This window comes from Artemia franciscana, chromosome 13 (genome assembly GCF_032884065.1).
Source record: "Artemia franciscana chromosome 13, ASM3288406v1, whole genome shotgun sequence".
Taxonomy (NCBI): domain Eukaryota; kingdom Metazoa; phylum Arthropoda; class Branchiopoda; order Anostraca; family Artemiidae; genus Artemia; species Artemia franciscana.
The window spans coordinates 16,809,467-16,833,284 of NC_088875.1; the positions used below are offsets into that span (position 1 = coordinate 16,809,467).

The 23,818-nt window shown below is 32.6% G+C and overlaps 1 protein-coding gene and 1 long non-coding RNA gene across 15 annotated transcripts in view; one reads left to right on the top strand and one right to left on the bottom strand.

The window, feature by feature from the left end:
* LOC136034595 (uncharacterized) overlaps positions 1 to 23,818 on the top strand; it is a 254,523-nt gene that overhangs the window by 177,977 nt on the left and 52,728 nt on the right. The window lies entirely within an intron of this gene.
* Positions 15,888 to 23,818, bottom strand: part of LOC136034587 (tensin-1-like) — a 297,146-nt gene continuing 289,215 nt past the window's right edge. For all 14 annotated transcript variants that reach the window (XM_065715843.1, XM_065715841.1, XM_065715842.1 and 11 more), the window contains 2 exons: positions 20,670 to 20,768; positions 15,888 to 18,402 (listed from right to left, as the gene is read on the bottom strand). In XM_065715843.1, coding sequence (XP_065571915.1) covers positions 18,246 to 18,402; positions 20,670 to 20,768 — 256 coding nt within the window. In that variant the 3' untranslated portion in view covers positions 15,888 to 18,245. The remainder of the gene's footprint in view (positions 18,403 to 20,669; positions 20,769 to 23,818) is intronic.

The window sequence follows — 23,818 nt, forward strand, 5'->3', positions numbered from 1 at the left end:
TAGAGTCAGTACAAATCCTAAGGAATTTTAAAAAATATTTTGAAAAGTAATAAGAATAGGGATCCAATGGGAGTGGGTTTGAAGCACATAATTACTTTGTATTATTTTTTATCTAGTCTCGACCGTTGGGAGTGATTTAAATAGAGTCAGTACAAATCCTAAGGAATTTTAAAAAATATTTTGAAAAGTAATAAGAATAGGGATCCAATGGGAGTGGGTTTGAAGCACATAATTACTCTGTATTTATTTTTTATCTAGTCTCGACCGTTGGGACTAATTTAAATAGAGTCAGTACAAATCCTAAGGAATTTAAAAAATATTTTGAAAAGTAATAAGAATAGGGATCCAATGGGAGTGGGTTTGAAGCACATAATTACTCTGTATTTATTTTTTATCTAGTCTCGACCGTTGGGACTGATTTAAATAGAGTCAGTACAAATCCTAAGGAATTTTAAAAAATATTTTGAAAAGTAATAAGAATAGGGATCCAATGGGAGTGGGTTTGAAGCACATAATTACTCTGTATCCATTTTTTATCTAGTCTCGACCGTTGGGAGTGATTTAAATAGAGTCAGTACAAATCCTAAGGAATTTTAAAAAATATTTTGAAAAGTAATAAGAATAGGGATCCAATGGGAGTGGGTTTGAAGCACATAATTACTCTGTACATTTTTTATCTAGTTCGACCGTTGGGACTGATTTAAATAGAGTCAGTACAAATCCTAAGGAATTTTAAAAAATATTTTGAAAAGTAATAAGAATAGGGATCCAATGGGAGTGAGTTTGAAGCACATAATTACTCTGTACATTTTTTATCTAGTTCGACCGTTGGGAGTGATTTAAATAGAGTCAGTACAAATCCTAAGGAATTTAAAAAATATTTTGAAAAGTAATAAGAATAGGGATCCAATGGGAGTGTTTCGAAGCACATAATTACTCTGTATTCATTCTTTATCTAGTCTCGACCGTTGGGACTGATTTAAATAGAGTCAGTACAAATCCTAAGGAATTTTAAAAAATATTTTGAAAAGTAATAAGAATAGGGATCCAATGGGAGTGGGTTTGAAGCACATAATTACTCTGTATTATTTTTTATCTAGTCTCGACCGTTGGGACTGATTTAAATAGAGTCAGTACAAATCCTAAGGAATTTTAAAAAATATTTTGAAAAGTAATAAGAATAGGGATCCAATGGGAGTGGGTTTGAAGCACATAATTACTCTGTATCCATTTTTTATCTAGTCTCGACCGTTGGGAGTGATTTAAATAGAGTCAGTACAAATCCTAAGGAATTTTAAAAAATATTTTGAAAAGTAATAAAATAGGGATCCAATGGGAGTGGGTTTAAAGCACATAATTACTCTGTATTTATTTTTTATCTAGTCTCGACCGTTGGGACTGATTTAAATAGAGTCAGTACAAATCCTAAGGAATTTTAAAAAATATTTTGAAAAGTAATAAGAATAGGGATCCAATGGGAGTGGGTTTGAAGCACATAATTACTCTGTACATTTTTTATCCTAGGAAGTTTAAAAAAAATATTTTGAAAAGTAATAAGAATAGGGATCCAATGGGAGTGGGTTTAAAGCACATAATACTCTGTATTTTTTTTTATCTAGTCTCGACCGTTGGGACTGATTTAAATAGAGTCAGTACAAATCCTAAGGAATTTTAAAAAATATTTTGAAAAGTAATAAGAATAGGGATCCAATGGGAGTGGGTTTGAAGCACATAAACTCTGTATTTTTTTTATCTAGTCTCGACCTTTGGGACTGATTTAAATAGAGTCAGTACAAATCCTAAGGAATTTAAAAAAAATATTTTGAAAACTAATAAGAATAGGGATCCAATGGGAGTGGGTTTGAAGCACATAATTACTCTGTATTTATTTTTTATCTAGTCTCGACCGTTTGGGAGTGATTTAAATAGAGTCAGTACAAATCCTAAGGAATTTAAAAAAATATTTTGAAAATAATAAGAATAGGGATCCAATGGGAGTGGGTTTGAAGCACATAATTACTCTGTATTTATTTTTTATCTAGTCTCGACCGTTGGGAGTGATTTAAATAGAGTCAGTACAAATCCTAAGGAATTTTAAAAAATATTTTGAAAAGTAATAAGAATAGGGATCCAATGGGAGTGGGTTTGAAGCACATAATTACTCTGTATTTATTTTTTATCTAGTCTCGACCGTTGGGAGTGATTTAAATAGAGTCAGTACAAATCCTAAGGAATTTTAAAAAATATTTTGAAAAGTAATAAGAATAGGGATCCAATGGGAGTGGGTTTGAAGCACATAATTACTCTGTATTTATTTTTTATCTAGTCTCGACCGTTGGGAGTGATTTAAATAGAGTCAGTACAAATCCTAAGGAATTTAAAAAAATATTTTGAAAAGTAATAAGAATAGGGATCCAATGGGAGTGGGTTTGAAGCACATAATTACTCTGTATTTATTTTTTATCTAGTCTCGACCGTTGGGAGTGATTTAAATAGAGTCAGTACAAATCCTAAGGAATTTAAAAAAATATTTTGAAAAGTAATAAGAATAGGGATCCAATGGGAGTGGGTTTGAAGCACATAATTACTCTGTATTTATTTTTTATCTAGTCTCGACCGTTGGGAGTGATTTAAATAGAGTCAGTACAAATCCTAAGGAATTTAAAAAAATATTTTGAAAAGTAATAAGAATAGGGATCCAATGGGAGTGGGTTTGAAGCACATAATTACTCTGTATTATTTTTTATCTAGTCTCGACCGTTGGGAGTGATTTAAATAGAGTCAGTACAAATCCTAAGGAATTAAAAAAATATTTTGAAAAGTAATAAGAATAGGGATCCAATGGGAGTGGGTTTGAAGCACATAATTACTCTGTATTATTTTTTATCTAGTCTCGACCGTTGGGAGTGATTTAAATAGAGTCAGTACAAATCCTAAGGAATTAAAAAAATATTTTGAAAAGTAATAAGAATAGGGATCCAATGGGAGTGGGTTTGAAGCACATAATTACTCTGTATTTATTTTTTATCTAGTCTCGACCGTTGGGAGTGATTTAAATAGAGTCAGTACAAATCCTAAGGAATTTAAAAAAATATTTTGAAAAGTAATAGAATAGGGATCCAATGGGAGTGGGTTTGAAGCACATAATTACTCTGTATTCATTTTTTATCTAGTCTCGACCGTTGGGAGTGATTTAAATAGAGTCAGTACAAATCCTAAGGAATTTAAAAAAATATTTTGAAAAGTAATAAGAATAGGGATCCAATGGGAGTGGGTTTGAAGCACATAATTACTCTGTATTCATTTTTTATCTAGTCTCGACCGTTGGGAGTGATTTAAATAGAGTCAGTACAAATGCTAAGGAATTAAAAGAAATATTTTGAAAAGTAATAAGAATAGGGATCCAATGGGAGTGGGTTTGAAGCACATAACTACTCTGTATTCATTTTTTTTATCTAGTCTCGACCGTTGGTAGTGATTTAAATAGAGTCAGTACACATCCTAAGGAATTTTAGAAAATATTTTGAAAAGTAATAAGAATAGGGATCCAATGGGAGTGGGTTTGAAGCACATAATTACTCTGTATTCATATTTTATCTAGTTTCGACCGTTGGGACTGATTTAAATAGGGTCAGTACAAATCCTAAGGAATTTTAGAAAATATTTTGAAAAGTAATAAGAATAGAGATCCAAATAGAGTGGGTTTGAAGCACATAATTACTTTGTATTTGTTTTGTATCTAGTCTCGACCGTTGGGACTGATTTAAATAGAGTCAGGACAAATCCTAAGGAATTAAAAAAAATATTTTGAAAAATAATAAGAATAGGGATCCAATGAGAGTGGGTTTGAAGCACAGAATTAGTCTGTATTTATTTTTTATCTAGTCTCGACCGTTGGGAGTGATTTAAATAGAGTCAGTACAAATCATAAGGAATTTAAAAAAATATTTTGAAAACTAATAAGAATAGGGATCCGATGGAAGTGGGTTTGAAGCACATAATTACTCTTTATTTATTTTTTATCTAGTCTCGACCGTTGGGAGTGATTTAAATAGAGTCAGTACAAATCCTAAGGCATTTTAAAAAATATTTTGAAAAGTAATAAGAATAGAGATCCAAATGGAGTGGGTTTGAAGCACACAATTACTCTGTATTCATTTTTTATCTAGTCTCGACCGTTGGGAGTGATTTAAATAGAGTCAGTACAAATCCTAAGGAATTTTAAAAAATATTTTGAAAAGTAATAAGAATAGGGATCCAATGGGAGTGGGTTTGAAGCACATAAGTACTCTGTATTCATTTTTTATCTAGTCTCGACCGTTGGGACTGATTTAAATAGGGTCAGTACAAATCCTAAGGAATTTTAAAAAATATTTGCTAGCTATGCAGCTCTCTATAAAATTTCTTATTTGGTAAGGCCGACAATGTATATCTGAACTCTTGGTTGACTCTAGATACGCTTATTTTACCAAGCTGGTTCTTGACATAATAACCATTCCCTGCATTTGAAGGAAGATAATATAGCTGCCCAAGTAAAATTTGGAACACATGCTATAATTACTAACTTTCGTGCAAAATTTGTGCATCTGATCTCCTAAAATTTTCATGGCAAGTGATTAAATTGTCAAAGAGTTCGTGGTAACGAACTGTAGTAAGGAGTGACCCGGCTCAATAGTAAACGAAACTCTAAAAAACAGAATTTTGATACTAAAATATACATCAAAAGAATTGGATTTTCATGCTGATTTTACAGATATAATTTACATCAAATTTAGTCTTTGTCATCAAAAGTTACGAGCCTGAGAAAATTTGCCTTATTTTGGAAAATAGGGGGAAACACCCCCTAAAAGTCAATGAATTTCAATGAAAACCACACCATCGCATTCAGCGTATCAGAGAATCCTATTGCAAAAGTTTCAAGCTCCTACCTACAAAAATGTGGAACCTCGTATTTTTTGCCAGAAGACCGGTCACGGGTGCATGTTTTTTTCCCAGGCGTCATCGTATCGACCAAGTGGTCCTAGAATGTCACAAGAGGACTCATTCTAACGGAAATGAAAATTTCTAGTGCCCTTTTTAAGTGACCAAAAAATTAGAGGGTTCCTAGGCCCCCTCACAAGCTCATTTTTTCCCAAAGTCAACGGATCAAAATTTTGAGATATCCATTTTTTTCAGCATAGCCGAAAACCATAAGAACTATGTCTTTGGGGATGACTTACTCCCCCACAGTCCCCGGGGGAGGGGCTGCAAGTTACAAACTTTGACCAGTGTTTACATACGGTAATGGTTATTGGGAAGTGTACAGATATTTTCAGGGGGATTTTTTGGTTTGGGTTGGGTGGAGGGGTCTAGGTGGGAGGATCTTTCCTTGCAGGAATGTGTCATGGGGGAAGAGAAATTCAATAAAGGGGGCGCAGGATTTTTTAGCACTAATGAAAAATAAACATGAAAAAGTTTTTTCAATTGAAAGTAAGGAGTAGCATTAAAACTTAAAACGAACAGATATTATTACGCATATGAGGGTTCTTCTCCGCCTAAATACCTCGCTCTTTATGCTAAAGTATTTTTAGTAATTTCAACTATTTATTCTACTGATTTAGGGGTCATTCTTAAAGAATTGGGACAAAACTTAAGCTTTATTGTAAAGAGCTAGGTATTAACGAGGGGACAAACCCCCTCATATACATAATAAAAATATAAGAATATAGAAGGTTGTTGCGTAAGTTAATTCTTAAGTTACGTATATTTTTTACTAATAAAAATGTTCGTTAAAAATTAAAAGTTCTACTTGCCTTTTTAAGTAACCAAAAAATTGGAGGGCAACTAGGCCTCCTTCCCCATTACCTTATTTCTCAAAATCGTCCGATCAAAACTAAGAGAAAGCCATTTAGCCAAAAAAAGAATTAATATGCAAATTTCATTTTAATAATTTATGTGCGGAGAGCCAAAATCAAACATGCATTAATTCAAAAATGTTCAGAAATTAAATAAAAAAACTAGTTTTTTTACTGAATGTAAGGAGCGACATTAAAACTTAAAACGAACAGAAATTACTCCGTGTATGAAAGGGGATGTTCCCCTTTCAACGCCCCACTCTTTACGCTAAAGTTTTTTATTGTTTAATAAAGTAGAATTGAGAGAAAGAGTCAAACTTTAGCGTAAAGAGCAGGGCGTTGAGTAGGGAACATCCCCTTTCATACACGGAGTAATTTCTGCTCGTTTTAAGTTTTAATGTCACTCCTTACTTTCAGTAAAAAAACTAGTTTTTTTTATTTAATTACTTTAAAAAGCGGCGTGGATAAAAGTGATTACCATATTTTTTAACAAGATATTATATAACATAAGTATTTTTTGTAAAGCTGCTGTTCTGGGTTATAAAAGTCAAAATATCCAATAAATATGTCTCTGGTAGACATGATCCCCATAGCCCCCTTAGCAACTGCCATATATTATCAAGTTGCACATTGTTTACATAGATGTCCTAAAATAAAAAAGGTCATGTTTGATTCTAGATGTCTGAAAAGTTACGAGCATTAATTTATAAATTATAAGGGAATTTTGAGTCGGATGATGAAATTAATTAAAAGGTACTATGCATTCAGGCTGTCAAAAGGGCGTATCTGCGATATCTCTTACCGGCCGAGGGTATTAAGTTGAAACTTTCAACTTTGAAGTGCCGAATCTTGGCTTTTGGCCCTTTAAATTAATGATACGGTTGAAGTTTAAAAAAAAAATAAGATCCAATATTATGTTTTGGTGATAGTTTTTTTTTTTTTTTTTGTTATTTGCGTAAGACAAAGCTCTAATGGCGAAATCGGCATATAATTTACAGAGGTTGCTAGATCTAACAGATGAAAATCTAAAGATGAAGTGCCTTCGATGATTGTTCAGAAAATATGTGGTTATATTTATTAAGAAAAAAGATAAATGCGGTAGTAGATTTGTGTTAGAAGAGGAGAAATTCAAGTAGAGGACAAAATAAAATTTCATAGATATATTTTCAAAGGGAGGAAGGATGTAATTCACATACAAAGGAAACATTGCAACGGGGAAGAGCTGCAATGTCCACGATTTTTCAGGTTTAAGTAATGGGAATGAAGAATTTGTCGCTGTATAAAAACGTTTTTATGTTGGAAATGCTGATTCCAAATTAGGGAGCAGAAATTTGGGGACATAAGAAACTTGTTCAGCTAGAAACCATTCAATTTGGGTATTGTAAGGGACTGAGGTATATTTGTCCGTCTCCCAAAATTGAGGAGGAGCATTTTGTGCATTGTTTGATCTGGTGTCATGGGCTTTTTAAGATGAGAGAAGGTACATTTTGGAAAATAGAATTGATGCTTCCAGTTGTCTTAAAAAGTACGTCTCCACAATTTATCTGTAGAATAGCGAGATATCTTGAAAATGTGTTTAGAATGTGTTAGTGTATTGATTAGTTGCAGGGTATCATCTATGTCAGGGATTTCTAAAGCGGCCCAAGAGGATTCCAAGGGGTCCACGGGAGACCTGACGGGGGTCTGCATTGGCATGACAAAAAATAGGGGTCCATAATTTGAAACAGGGGTTCATGAAAATGTATAGTTTATATAGTGAGGAATTACATTGATGCCTTGGCCTCACCTGTAGGCAGATAAAATTTCAAGAAACTAAGCGAAAGTTACTCGTAAAAAGGGTACTCGTAATTCACTGCTTCATCCACCAATTCACTGCTTCATACACCTAGTAGCAAAACTGTGAGTGACAGATAGTACCAATTGCTTCAATTTGAGATTAATGCGCAATTGTGCAATCAAAATGATGAAGACGTCCAATGATCGCCCTTATTTACTGAAATATGCTAGATGTTGAAAGGTACATGTTTAAAAAGATTTTACTCAATATTTGAATTAGTTTTAGAGAAGCTTTTCTAAAAATATGAAGCAAAATATTAGTCGGTGCAAGTTTTCTGGGTTTTCAAACTTGTTACAGTCTGTCTTGATGATGATATTTTTACACACATTTAAAACTTACTTGTCCTGCATGATAGTTTCAATTCATATGGGAAGATATTCTGACAATTGAAATACCACCATTGATCATAAATCTATTTGAGAGAATCGAAGCGAAGAATGTAAACTACAAGAGGAGCTCGAACATGGCACTAATAAAGATCTGAAGGAGACATCTAAGGACGTACGATACCAAAAAGGACATTTTGTGAGTCTCAGCGTCGACTGACAGTCTTAAAGACAAAGGGCCCATTGGCAAATTTTCTATGCATTACAGGGGGCTTTTGAAGCAGTTTTGATATAAACTGATATGGGATCTTAGATATATCAACAGTTTGAAAAGCTAACGACAGGCTAGTTTTAGAAAAATTAAACCTTTAATCTTTTGTTAATTGTTAAGCAAAGTGCTGCGTAAATCATAAATTATATTCATACTGTCTGCAAAGGTTTCAATCAAGTTAGTTGGCACACAGGAAACTTCAAAGGCTGTCAAATCGTTCAGTGATGGCCAAAAAGTCAAAACAACTGTAGAATATTTTTAGGGACAGACCTTTCCAGAATTTCACCAAAGAAAATTCCTCTCTGTTCAGTATATAAAAAAATATAAATAAATAAAAAATTGATGCAAGTTTCATTAAATCTGAATATTTCTATCGGTGTCGCAAAACTGGAGAAAATAAACTTAAATGGTTTTTCTAAGATTTCTGGGAAAATAGGTGTCGGCTTTTAGTTTTCTGTCGGTCATTCTGATATCTTATCTAAGCTATAAAAGTTATGGCAAGACTGCCCAATTAATTCTGGATAGTTTGGCCATACAAACTAAAAAAGCTTGTAATAGAAGAGATAAGGTGATTCCTTAAGGTATCGAACAAACAGGGCATCAAACGCTTGCAGGCAGAAATACCCAAAAAATATCCTGGACTGTAGGGGATTGCGAAAAAGGTGAAGAAGGAAAAGATTTCCTTCTTGTCAAAAAAAGTTTTAGTTTCGTTACAAACCTTTTAACAAAAAAAGAAGCAGATTGAATATCACAGAACAGGGAGATTATTCCCGCAGTTATTCATAATAAAACTGAAGCCATATATTCATAACTAGCTGTTGGAGTGGCGCTTCGCGCCACCCCAACACCTAGTTGGTGGAGCGCTTCGCGCCCCCCCAAGCCCCCCACGCGCGTAAGTCGTTACGCGCAATATTAGTTACGCGCCATTGTAGTTGTGTCCCTGTGTCCCACCTGTGAATAGATATATATATATATATATATATATATATATATATATATATATATATATATATATATATATATATATATATATATATATATATATGTTTTTAACTACGTAAAACATGCGAATATACGACATTCTTCGCTGTCCCACTGTCCGTGCATATAAATAGATTGTCAGGTTTTTCTGACTCTTGAACATGCAACATATAACTGTCCATGGGAAAAACAATCCGTATTCAGATCTATACCTCATTATTCTAATGATGTGTCCCTGTGTCCCGGTCGTCATTTATATTCCCTGTGTCCCGGTCGTCATTTGTGTCCCGGTATCCCAGTTTGTAATTTCTCTTTGAGTGTCCCGGTCGTCATTTATATTCCCGTGTCCCAGTGTCCCGGTCTGTAATTTCTATTCAAACAATCCCTGTGTCCCGGTCGTCATTTATATCCCGCCTGTGCCCCCGGCGTCCCCGTTGTAGTTGTGTCCCTATGTCCCGGTCGTCATTTATATTCCCTGTGTCCCGGTCGTGATTTGTGTCTGGGTGTCCCAGTCTGTAATTTCTCTTTGAAGTTCCCGGTCGTCATTTATATTCCCTGTGTCCCGGTCGTCATTTGTGTCCCGGTATGTAATTTCATCAGTTGACAAACATGACGTCAGTCGACAAACAACTTCATGACGCATACAGCTCAATCCTTAAAATGACGTCAGTCGACAAACATGACGTCAGTCGACACACAAACATGACGTCACTCGACACACACACACAGACAACTTATTTTTATATATATAGATTTGGTGTCAGCCTATCAAGTACATCCCTCTTATTAAAATCATCACTGTCATGTGATTGTCACTGTAAAAGTTATATTACGTTGTTTGTGTACAATTTTGATTATGTTATAACTGTTATTATATTACATTGTAATGTGAAAACTATAATAATTAACAATGTAGTAATTAAGTACTTGAATAAATACAACACAAAAATACATTATTTCTTTTTTTTGCCATTCCGAATGATGTTTTCTGAATAAGAAAGGTGAGAATTGGTTAGTTTCTTTTGCTATGAGTAGATGTCAAAACAGTGAAGTTGTATGAAGTTCCTTTTTTTTACTGGCCAACTTTACTTTTTTGGCATCCACTAACAGCAAAACTAATTAACACAGCAATTCTCACTTTCTTCTCTGAAAACTGTAAATTTGTGCTTGGAACTCAGCCATGACAGAAATTTGGATAACTAATACTAATTCTCTCATTTTCTCTCAAATTTTGGGAATATGGTAGAAACACTGAGAGGGTGGGGGCCCCACCAGAACTAGAACAGTTTTAAAAGGGGTCTATGAGAAAAAAAAAGTTTGAGAACCTCTGATCTATTTGATCAATTTATGTGTTTTTTTGTGGTAGGAATTTAGAAGAGCAGAGATCACTGATGTGTATTTATGTTATTTGGGCTTTTTTGTGTATATGGCCGTTTTTTTAGCTTTATATACACTTTACCTTATCTTTCAAGGAATGTTGAGGTAACACATGTATGTGTTACTGTGAAGGTCTTGCAGTAAATCCATCACACATCATTCTTGGTTTAAAATAGATGGACCAGGATTTACAGATACAAGTATTATCAAGAAGTTCGTTTTTTCAAGCTTTGTACGATCTTTTCTTCATAAGTAACCGGACATTTGACAGTAGTATTCTTAGAAGTTAAAAGGGATGAATACACAGGATGGTTTTACACTCCAGTCTCGAATTTGCTTACAAGCACCCTGGATTGGTTTCAAGTTGGGAAGTTTAAAGCAGGGTTTGAAGGGTCGTTGAATCTTCTGTCTCTTTGAAATTCCAAACCCGTAGGTTGTTACGATCGGAAGGAATAGCAGAATGGTGGCTAATGTTGGTTCTTGCCAGTTTCGGGATGCTTTCAAGAAAAGGGGTTTGTATGATGGGGAAGAAATGTGCATCGATTCCTTTAGGACAGGTGGCATGAGATTCAAGCTCATAAGCGGGGCCGGATGTAGCTGTCTTTGATAGCCTTGCATTAAAGAGGTGTATTTTTTCACCCCCCTTTTTTGGACTTTTTTGGACACAACTCAGTATTGGAAAGTAGCTTTTTCCTTCTGTAGAAAATGAGGTGCACATTAGGACAAACAGTTAATATAACAACGGTCCTGAGCAAACTTTTTACACAGATATTTGTTTTGCAGAAGACAATACTCGTTAGAGCATGTGCCTTTAAAAAAAATACATGCAAACATAGAGAGACTTACAATTTTCCGCCTTTTGGCAGCCACCACTTCAGAGAAATTTGCAAGCACACAGCTCAGGGATATGATCTGATGTATTAGCCTCTTCTTCTGTATGAAGAGACTGAGGATAGTTCAGTTCAGTTTGAGTGACTTGAATGCTTACAAAGTTACTACATTGAACAGATACATCAGTACTAGGGCACTTTGAGCCGGTCTTATTACCCTGGTATAAGCAGTTTTCAGAGGTAAACAGAAAGAATTGTCCATGGGGACTCTGAATAGCAAGAACTATGTATGCATCTATTCCAGAGCAGGCCGCATACAAGCAGTGCGTGAATTGACGACAATCAAAGAAGGGGCTTTCTTGTGTGGGTTTGTCACGTATAGGACAACTCAGGTCACGACAAGAGCAGTCTTTTGTTTCACCGTTAAATATTCTGTAGCCGCCATAAGTCTGTAGCCACAATAAATTGAATTCAATCCAAATTTACCTGTATCTCTGTTTACGGAATTATTCTTTAACATTTTTTTTTTCTTTAATTTCGATAGTTTCCCTGAAAATTTGCTTTAAAACTTGGTCCCTAGAAATCAAAGAAATATTTTCAAACAAAATTAAATGATTTGGATAATTATAAAAACGTACCGATAGAGCTGACGTGAAATCTTGAGGTTTGGCATTTTGCTTTAAAAACGATGAAATAGAATTATGATATTGTAGTAATCTCATTTTCAAATTCTGGTTAGTACGTTCCTCACAAGAGCTTCGACAAGTACGTGGGATTTCATAAATTCCACTTTGTTGCTATACGAAAGTTCAATCCTTTCCAGAATTTAAAAAGCTAGCCAAATACTACCTCTTAAAGCTACCTTTAAACCATTATTTTGTAATATTCTTTCAAGTTCTTCACTCAGCCCTGGAACATATGGTAAAGAACAAAAAACATCTGTCTTTTCTGTTGTTTCCAGAATATTGTTAGAAAATTCTAGAAATGTTTTCCTTCTTATTTCTTTCATTTAAACTATAAGTCAATACTTTAAATCATCTTATTAAAGATAAAAGGAGAAAAAGAACTTTATTAGTGAAAGATAAACTTTTCCTGGAAAATATCATATAAAAAAAGGTGAATGGAAGTGATTTGTGTTTTATTCAACAAACAACGAGAAACCACTTGAATCATGACTTTCACCTTTCCAGAGAAAGATTACTTAAAAAGTTTTCAAAATTATCTGAAAATAAAGCCATAATACCTTCAACTCTTGGACCAGGTGTAATTAATTTTTCATCAAGGACCTTAACATTATAAGAAAAGTCCGTATTAGAAAAAGGTCCAAAATTTTGCTTTAAAACCAACAAAGTCCCAGTAGAAGAACTTATCTCTTCAATAGAAAGATCTTTACATAGAAACCTCATTCTAATCAAAGATGTTAGCCTAGTAAGAGCTTCTACAGTTAAAACCCTGTCAAAGTTTGCTTTCAAACCGGAAGTCCCTAACAATTCTATCAAAGACATAAAGATTTTTAGTGAATCCATTATTATTACAAAAGCAGACACGGGTAACAGTTTAGTGGGGATGGACACCGAGGACTACGATTCAAAATTAAACGCTTTACTGAAAAACGAAAAAACTTAAAAAAAAACTTTCTTTTGACCCGACAGACTCTTACACAAAGAAATTTAAGAACGAGTTAAAGAGTTTGAAGGAGGGCGCTAGTTGGTGGGGGCGCTTCGCGCCCCCCCAAGCCCCCCCGCGCGCGTAAGTCGTTACGCGCCATATTAGTTACGCGCCATTGTAGTTGTGTCCCTATGTCCCACCTGTGAATATAGATATATATATATATATATATATATATATATATATATATATATATATATATATATATATATATATATATATATATATATATATATATATATATATATATATATATGTTTTTAACTACGTAAAACTTGCGAATATACAACATTCTTTGCTGTCCCATTGTCTGTGCATATAAATAGATTGTCAGGTTTACCGACTCTTGAACATGCAACATATAATGGTCCATGGGAAAAAAATCCGTATTCAGATCTATACCTCATGATTCTAATGATTGCCCTTGAGCTTTGTTGATGGTGATTGCTAATCGACCATTCCCTGAGTCGCCATCGTCATTTATATATCCCCCTGTGCACCCCGGCGTCCCCTTTGTAGTTATGTCCCTGTGTCCCGGTCGTCATTAATATTCCCTGTGTCCCGGTCGTCATTTGTGTCCCGGTGTCCCAGTCTGTGATTTCTCTTTGAGCGTCCCGGGCGTCATTTATATTCCTTGTGTCCCGGTGTCCCGGTCGTCATTTATATCCCCCTGTGCCCCCGGCGTCCCCGTTGTAGTTGTGTCATTTATATTCCCTGTGTCCCGGTCGTCATCCCGGTATACATTCGTTTTTGAATTGGTATATGATGAAATAAATTTTTAATTTTTTCCTTTTTTTTCCTTTTAGTTTTTTTTTATTGGTTTTGACCTTTTTTTAGGTTTTTTAGTTTCTTTCTTTTTCTTTTTAGTTTTTTTTTGAAGTTTTTATCTTTTTAGTTTTTTTTACTTTTATTTATATTTTTTTAGTTTTCTTTTTCTCCTTTATTTTTCAGTTTTTTTCCTTTTTTTAGTTTTTTTTTCTTTTTTAGTTCTTTTAGTTTTTACCTTTTTAGTTTTTTTTAGTTTTTTAGATTAAATTTTTTTTTAGTTTTTCACCTTTTTTCTTTTTAGTTTTTTATTGGTTTTTACCTTTTTTTTAGCTTTTTTATTTTTTTTTTCGTTTTTTCTTTTTACTTTATTTTTAGTTTTTATCTTTTTTATTTTTTTTTTATGTTTATTTTTAATTTTATTAGTTTTCTTTTTCTCTTCTATTTTTCAGTTTTTTCCTTTTTTTTAGTTTTTTTTTAGTTTTTAGTTTTTTAAGTTTTTTCCTTTTTTTAGTTTCTTTAGTTTTTTTAGTTTTTCGGCTGTTTTATTTTTTTATTAGTTTTTATTTTTTTTTGTAGTTTTTGCCTTTTTTTAGTTTTTTCAGTTTTTTTTTTAGTTTTTAGTTTTTTACCTTTTTTAGCCTAACCAGGATTTGAACCTGGGACCTTCATTCTCCGTTCTGACACCCTCTCTCACCGAGTGACTACTCCAGCATGTTCATTTTGGTGTTTTAAATGGTATATTATTAACCAAATTAATGTGTTTTACAATATACTAAGCATCGTCATAACAAAAATGACGACAACTAATTTCATGACGTCAGCCGACACAGAAACATGACGTCACCTGATCCACGATCCACAGATCCACAGACAACTTATTTATATATATATAGATATATATATATATATATATATATATATATATATATATATATTGAACTGTTATACTCGAAGTTATCTCAATTATACTTCGTCAAACTTTAAAGATCGGTAGTCACTCCTTACGTTTATTAGCATGCAAACATTGCCGAAAAATCAAATCCAGTTAAAAAATTTATATCTGTTCACTGTCGATTAAAAGGTTTTATCCCTATTTTGAATCGTTATACTTTGGTCTATATATATATATATATATATATATATATATATATATATATATATATATATATATATATATATATATATATATATATATATATATATATATATATATATATATATATATATATATATATATATATATATATATACATATATTATTTTTTAATCCCCACATTTTGGCAGTTTCGCATAGACACCAAGAACCAAAATATGTTTATAAATAAACAAAAATGAACTCAATTATACTTCGTCAAACTTTGAAGATCGGTAGTCACTCGTTACGTTTATTAGCAAGCAAACATTGCCGAAAAATCATATCCAGTTAAAATTTTTATATCTGTTCACTGTCGATTAAAAGGATTCATAACTATTTTGAACTGTTATACTTTGGTCATGGAAAGGCAATGTTGTCTTCGAAGTTATATATATATATTGTAGATGGCGAGCCATTAAATCATTATTATTGTATAATAAACCATATCTTAAATACTGAAAGACATTGCACTAGGTCTATGACAAAATTTTGTTTTAACTGAATAATTACACATTCCTGCCAAATCTCGCTTCATTTTTTAAATTTTTAATTGGATTAATTTATTTTAATTATTAATCTATTAATAATTATTTTTTTAATTGAATGGTTAACAGCCTCCTGCCTAATCTCGCTTCATTTTCTAATTCGATTAATTTATTTTAATTATTAATTTATTAGTAATATTTTTAATTGAATAATTACACCCTAGTACCTAATATCGAATCAATATTTTAATTTTTAATTGAATTAATTTATTTTAATGATGAATTTATTAATAATTGATTTTTTTAATTGAATAATTGCACCATCCCCCCTGCCTAATCTCGATTCATAACCTTCTTCGTAATCATACAGCAGTATTAACATTAGATAATTTATTTTCAACAAATTCATGGGCAAAGCAAATATACACTATATAACAAAATTTAAACAAAATTCAAATCCAACAAAATAATTGGCACAATAAAGTTCAATTCATTAACCTTTTGACTTCGTATTAATGAGAACAAGCGCTTCGAAAAATAAAGCAATTTGTTATTGGTCAAACATGATCATAGTTATATAATATATAGAGATAATAATTTTTTTATAATTGTATTATGATTCCACGAAACATTTAATAATAAACAGCAATTTTGTTTATCCAAACAGTTACATGTTAAAAATATAGGCTTTGTATAATGTTAAAATTCATGGACGAAAAATCATTAACATAGAGCACTCACTGGGTCATCGAAAAATTAAATATATACACAACCAAAGCAAGAAATGCATCAGATAATTATGTTAAGGTACTATTTATTAGGGATATAGCTCACTTGTGAACACACATTAATAAAGACAAAACTATATTTTATGACACGCTTCAATCTCAAATAAATGCGCTAAAAAGTATATTTTTAAAAAAATAGATGCCAAACAACCATTTGTAAAGAAAGTATTTCATTTTATGTATTTTTTTTCTACATATGAATGCAGAGGTGTCATCTATACTTATTAATCACGAGCTGATGTGAGCTCGGCTGTTATTTGGGTATTGCGCTGGCTCTTTTATTTGATTCTGGGTAATCAAGTACGGGTATGACCTCGTTCACCTAAATGTTTTCTGTGGCATTAATAAGGAAGCTTCCCTACTTCAGATTTCCAAGTGTCTAAATCTTTTTATGCAAATTCTTACTTTTGTTTTCTATTTTTCTTCAGATCACGACAACCCGCTACAAACATAACATTAAGAGGATGTGACACCTTAGAGATCGTGTTACGAGACTCAGCGTCGGCTAACCGTCTCAGAGACAAAGACCCCATAACTGTATTCTCCCAGAGGTCTAGCTATCATCAAAAGTTGTCGAGAATTTGGGGTTCGAGTATGAAATTACACAAAGCATAATATACTTCGAATAACAAAGCATAATTTTGAACTACCTTTTCAGAACAGCGAATGTCTAGTGGCTGGTTTTAAGCTACATTTAAATAAAAAGTATTTTTAATAATTAAAACCATAAGTTTTTTGGAATGAAGTGTCTTTAGTACTTCTTTATCAATAAACTGTCCTAAGTGTAAAAAATCTCGATGATTTGTTTTTTTCAACTGCAATTCCTTTCAATTGTACCCATTCTTTTTCCGTCTCATCATCAGTTTTCTTCCGTGGGAATTTTTCTATCAAAAATTATGTAAATTTCAAAATTGTAAATTTTGTACTTCTTTTTTTGAAGTTCATTAGAAGTATTGATAGTATTTATTTAAGTTCAAAATTAATGTGTTCGGTTTTTGGAAAAAACATTTTTGGGTTTGCCCATTCAATGCCCCAATTTATTTTTTAAATCCCCACATTTTAGCAGTTTCACATAGACACCAAGAACCAAAATATGTTTATAAATAAATAAAAATGAACTCAATTATACTTCGTCAAACTTTGAAGATCGGTAGTCACTCCTTACGTTTATTAGCAAGCAAATATTGCCGAAAAATCATATCCAGTTAAAATTTTTATATCTGTTCACTGTCGATTAAAAGGATTCATCCCTATTTTGAACTGTTATACTTTGGTCAGGGAAAGGCAATGTGGTCTTCGAAGTTATATATATATATATATGCAAACATTGCCGAAAAATCATAGTGCATTTTAAGAATAATTTAAATACTTTAAAATAGTTTCAAGAAATAAGTGGATAGTTGAAGGTATTCGTAAATCTTTGGCAGCTGAAGAATATATTTAGTAAAACCATGTTGTGACTCATTCTACCAATACTGAACAATGTCATAGCATATCATTAGCAATGGAGCCTGAGGTTATAACTCGCCATCACCCAAACTCTAGGATAATGTGTAAATATGGATTTCGAAACAGAGGCTTTGGGTATAAGCCTGACGTGAATTGTTTTCTTTCAGACCTTATTCTTATATGTAATCATATATTTTGAGCGTATAATGGCTACAATCTTGCCATTTGCAATGAGATGTTGGCCCTCTACCCTCTGAATGACGCTCGATATAGAGCTTCTATCTATATCCCTGATGCAAATCGCTTTTATTCTTGAGTTTTGCTCACCTCTGATGGGTAGAAGAACGCTCGATTTTAACGTCTATACATCGGTCTTTTTATGGCACGTAAATTGAGGTTGCTAGATTTGCATCTCGTAAATGCAAAGTTGTCGGTTCCTAATAATTCAGGAATATAATCACAGTTTTACAGAAGAAAGAAGCAGATGTTTGACATTTCAGATTATTGACTGACTTCGATTTGTTGAAGTGAGAATTCTGTTGACGAAACTGACAATCGCACTTGCTGGTTGTTCTAACTCATACTCAGCGAAAATATGAACTTGATTGTCCACGGAGCTGCCAGGTTTACGAGCCACAAAACCAAAGTAACGACTGAAAAAAGTGAATTAAATAGATAATAAAATCCAATAACATCTTCTAATTGACTAAGTCTTGATTGATTGATTAGACATTTAACGGAAATTATTAAAGGTCTGATTGATGGATAATGCATTAATTCAAGGGGTTCATTAATGAAAAATTGTCCTATACCGCATTCCATGTAGTACACAAAGTCTCCTAGCTTTTAAAAAGGCCTAGTGATTCTTTTATTTTTAGTTCATTCTTCATAATTTTTTTTATGTACACATACAATGTAAAGCAAACTGCTTGACAATAACATAAATTTTCATATAATTATACTAGACATATTCAAAGTAAAAAATGTAAGCATATGAACTGTTTTGCATAGATTTATTCTCTGGAAATTATAATGCAGAAACTCGTTGCTATGACCGAGCAGCTAACAGAGACAGTAATCCGTTGAATTAAAAAACGAATGCTGATAACACTAGCGCTACAACCGGTAAGGCCCAAGAGGAATATCAAGGCCTTACGGAAAACTATAAGAAAGAAAGCTTAGGAAACTTTTGCTGGTGCCGCGGAAGAAAATTCACTTAAAGCTCACAAAAAAACCTACTGTCTGCAGTATACTATAGAAAAAAAACATATATTTTGCAATTTGGCAAACAAAATCTGTTAGAATAATTGACAATATATAAACACATCCTAAAAGTTTTAAATCTTGCCACAGGAAAATGCAAATTTCTGCCATTTTGTACGCAAGACAGAATTTTGGCTGACGCCGGTCAAAATGCTATCGAGTGATCTGTCTGAGAACGGATTAGAACTATTGAAAAGCTATACGCACATCTTCTAGGTTGCAGAAGTCATACTACCTCAAGGTATCGCATTCGTCCTTAGACATATTCACACAATCCACACAAAATGAAGGGGGAAATACGCAGAACGTATACACAGTGATTATATAATGCTGCATTATTGTACATCAGCCATTGGAAGACAAGGCAGGAATAACAATAAGTTTCAAATGGAAGTAAATAGTGAAAATTGTCCAAGATAAAGGTGGGGGGATGCTGTCCCCTTTGTCACTCATTCTATACACTAAGTGGCTCGTTTCTACCTGTACTTCAAGAACGGAGGCTATTAAGACAAGCCACTATATCCCACAACATAGGATTTAGGCACAAGCAGTTGGGTGAAATCAAGCTAAATTCAGCCCTGACACGACTATGGACATTTGAGAGGTTTCCAAAATTGCTTTTCATCTGATATTTCGACACTATTTTTGAAACAAACGTTAATGTAAATTCATAGAAAAAAAAGAAAATAAAGGTTTACGTCGATCTTGGTCAAGACTATAGACACTAAAGAGGTCTTCAAACTAAAGTTCGGCATTGTTTTTCTGAAGTTGTTTCTTGCAAATAAACTTTCTTTGGAGAGGATACTAATAAAGATAACGCGACATCTACTGGTTGTAATGTTCTTTTTAAACGCTGTTACCCCCTCAGCTTCACACTCTTAGCATTAACGTGACGTTTTTTCCTCGGTACTTTACGACTGAACGTTCTTGCATAAGATGGATGTATATATATGTTTAAAAAAAAAAACAATTCTCATCAAACTGCATTGAGAATTATTCTCATTTGCTTTAAATTATAATATTAATTAATTAATAAATTAATAAATTATAATTATTAAATTAAATTAATAAATTAAATTAAATTAATAAATTATTAATAAATTATTTAAATTAATAAATTATTAAGCTTATTTATTCTCATTTGCTTTAAATTATACATTTTTCACTTCAAATACAATGGCTACGTATATTGAATTATAAAATGCTTTCAGTAAAGTGTAACAAATTAAATCAAGCAGACTAAGAACTAAAGTAAGTTTGTGCAGAACAAGTGGGAGGATTGAGATACTAACGACCATCCTGCTATAAAGAATGATTTAAGTCTGTTTGAAGTTTTATTGCTGCTCTTTGCTTTCATTTAAAAAAAGGAAATTATAAAGTCTATACTTGAAACTTGAATGATTCACTTTTCACTTGAAAATATGCATCTACATGTACTATGGAAGAGAAAACAGGAATTAAGCACTTTTACAATTTTCTGAATATCTGCTGATCGGAGTGGCTAGCAGTATCTTTACAGTTACTCATATTTTCTCTTAATGTGAAGATTGTATCGTGACTAATGACTTCATTGTCTAGAAATTTCTCATTGCTCCTCCTAGAGCGGTGTCGGTATAAGGACGCAATTAGTAATAGAAAAAGGTAAAAAAAAACTCACTTGTTACTCAAAATATTGCCTTTTTCATCTTTCTTGGCCCACTTTCTGTCTTCCGTATCCAAACCACAGTGTGTGACTCCACTTAATGGATAATGGCGTCTGCAATGTAATTTACCGCTTAATTAATATTATCATTCAAATGTAAACTTTACACTGTTCTTGGTACTAAAGAGCAGTAAGCACTAAAGAGTGAGTAAAGAGCAGACAGAATTTTCATCTTTGAAGAAATGCAATCCTCGAAAATTGGTATTTTCTAGATAATTTTTTGGTATTGTTAACGGCAAACTTCAGATATTGTCCAAATAAGAAATATTTTTCCTAGTTTAAATCGGACTGAAAAATTTCCTTGCACTGAATTTGAAATTGTGGATTATGAACAGCAAATTTTTTTTCTGGCCTTTGCTCTTCATTGATGGAAATACAAAATTAAAACAAATCATTTTTTCGAAAAACATTTTAACGAACAAATTCCAGGCCCGTCAATTTGGGAGGGGCAGGCTGGCACTATGCTCCCACCCCTACATTATATCGTAAAAAAGACTTTTTTTGTACTTTAATTGAAAAAAAAATGTTTCATCTCTTATATTTATAATTTCTTCATAAAAATCGGCCAAAAAAATTAACAACTTACAATGAAAATGTCTCAACTCCCGCGACGAAGTCGAAGCTCTAATCTTAAGCTTGATTTTACTGATCACTTCTTCATCATTAAGTCATTTTCATGAAAACATTATTAGTTTTTTTTCAACATTGAAAAAAAACTCTTCAGCTTTCACCTAGTTCCATTTGCCTTGGGGACTAGGATACTGGGTACTAGATACTAGCATACTTGGATATTAGGCGAATAATTTAGAGAGTTTACAAATTTATAACGTTGAAGACGAGTGAATAAAACTCTTCTTAGCGGTATATTGGTTGAGAATTATAGCAGCAATATTTACATACGAATATATTAGTCACAAACAGGAAACTACGCTTCATCTTTTTTCTGAGCTGGAACCTAGTAAAAAGTGAGCCCTTGTCTGAAGCTATCGTTCTTTTCCAGGACAAGGACCAAAAATACAGTAAACAAATCCGTGTAACACAACCTAAAATCTGATTTTCTCGTGTTTTCATAAAAAAGGCTGAAACCACCCATAAGGGATTTCGACCGTGGCGGTTCCAATGGTGCACGTTTTATTTTGGTCCCTCACCATTCTCAAGGGATAATACAGAAATGACACTAATGCATTATTTTTAATGGAAAGTTACATTTTACTTTAATGCTAACAAGGCGAATTTATAAAAAGGAAGTAGATATAAGCTTTAGTTTTCAAATGAGTCCTTAAAAAGCTCACTACGATATTCCATCGCCTCACATGCACCAGGGAAAAAAGGACGCAACGGTGCTACCCAGCTTAAAATGTGATTTTCTCCAATTTTTAAGAGAGAAGGCTGAAAATCTTGCTCTTTTAAATTTTCTATCAATCTGTTTTGTCGTTACCTTTTGCCTTTAAATTTAACATGCAAAACAGCTGCCACTGCTGAGTCATCGTAGTAAACATGCGGAAAGCTTGAATAACTGAAATCTCGATGATGAAAAAGAAGAAGAAAGTAACAAAATACGTCCTCTTAGTAGTATAAAATTACCTTTTTTGTCACCAAAGACAAAAAACTGCAGAGTTTTGCAGAATTTTTGAGCCCCCCCCCAAAAAAAAGACCAAAATAAAAAAACAAAACAAAAAGATAAGCGTAGAGGGAAGATTGGGTCCAAATTCGCATCATTATTGAATTTCAAAATTTCAATAATCAAAGGCAATGGTAACCGCTGGTGATACTAGTCCTATTACAGAGCTTTTTTTGGAAAACGTTGGTGGCGGTGTCAGACGCAACTTAGTATAGAACGATCTCTAACCCATCTCAACCAAAAATTTAAAATTGTATTTTGTAATAAAAAAATGTCAAGTGAGAAAGAATCACCGTTTAGAATTTAATCAAGAATGGTTACTATTATTTCGATTTATCTTATTGATATTTTTTTTTCCAGACCATTCACAGTATTGAATGATAAGGAAAGATCTTTGTCACTAGAAACCAATTCTAAAAACGGATGCAAAATCTGATTTAATTGTTGATTAAAGATATTAAAGTTTATAAAGTTTTTCCAGTGAAAAATATTTCCAGTCAAAGCTTACACAATTTTGGAAATAGGGGAGAAAAGACCCTCCAAAAAAAGGGAATTTTGATTGAAACTTATATATGAAATTCAAAATTCTAAAAACCTACATCAGAGATTTCGAGTCACTTTTTGGAAAAACGACAAAGCTTTGCAGATCTATCAATATTTGTAAATCAAAATCTTCGTTTATTTATCCTTCCAGTAAAATGCAGCTAGACTATTGAATCTAGAAACCTGAAATTCTTCCAGAATAAATTTGGAACCATGAAAATACAAATGGGACTATAAAATAGAAAATAATTATAAATATAAAAACTTGAAAAAAAGACTTTTGAATGAAAGGCATTGCATCCACATTTTTATGAGTTTGTACTATTTCCAAGAAATGGCAAACGCATAAATTTTTTTTTAATCATTCAATAAAAATTTACATGTATTTTAATAAAGAAATATGGTAAAATATTGAAATGTTGTTTTAAGAAGACAAAGGTAATGCATACGTATTTGCAATAAATATATGTCCAAGAGATCTAGCACTAAACAAAATTCTGTACATAAAATGCCCAAAAGAAGGTTATATTGCAATACTGCCACAAAACCCAATAAAGTAAGAAAAGCCGAGAGAAAAGCAAAAGATGAACCGGAAAATAATAAAAAGAAAAGAAACTGAAGAGAAAAGGAAGGCCAAGAAAATTAGTACTGAGGATACGGGGGTAATATGAGGTAAACAGAGGCAAGTTTCTTTAGCTTTGGCATTAACATAGGCCTCACAGTTGTAACCAGTAGGAAAATTAAATATAACATGATTTCTGTCTTTTGTGACAAAATATTCTTTCTGCTTCATTCCGAACTTTATTAGTAGGACTGCAAATTCCAGTAAAAGTTATATGTGTACAGAAAGCATCCTCTTAGACAAAAAGGGATATATTACCAAATAAATTTGCTTAAAATTAGCTAATATCTTCTCGAGAAGTTTCTTTTCTTTTATTAT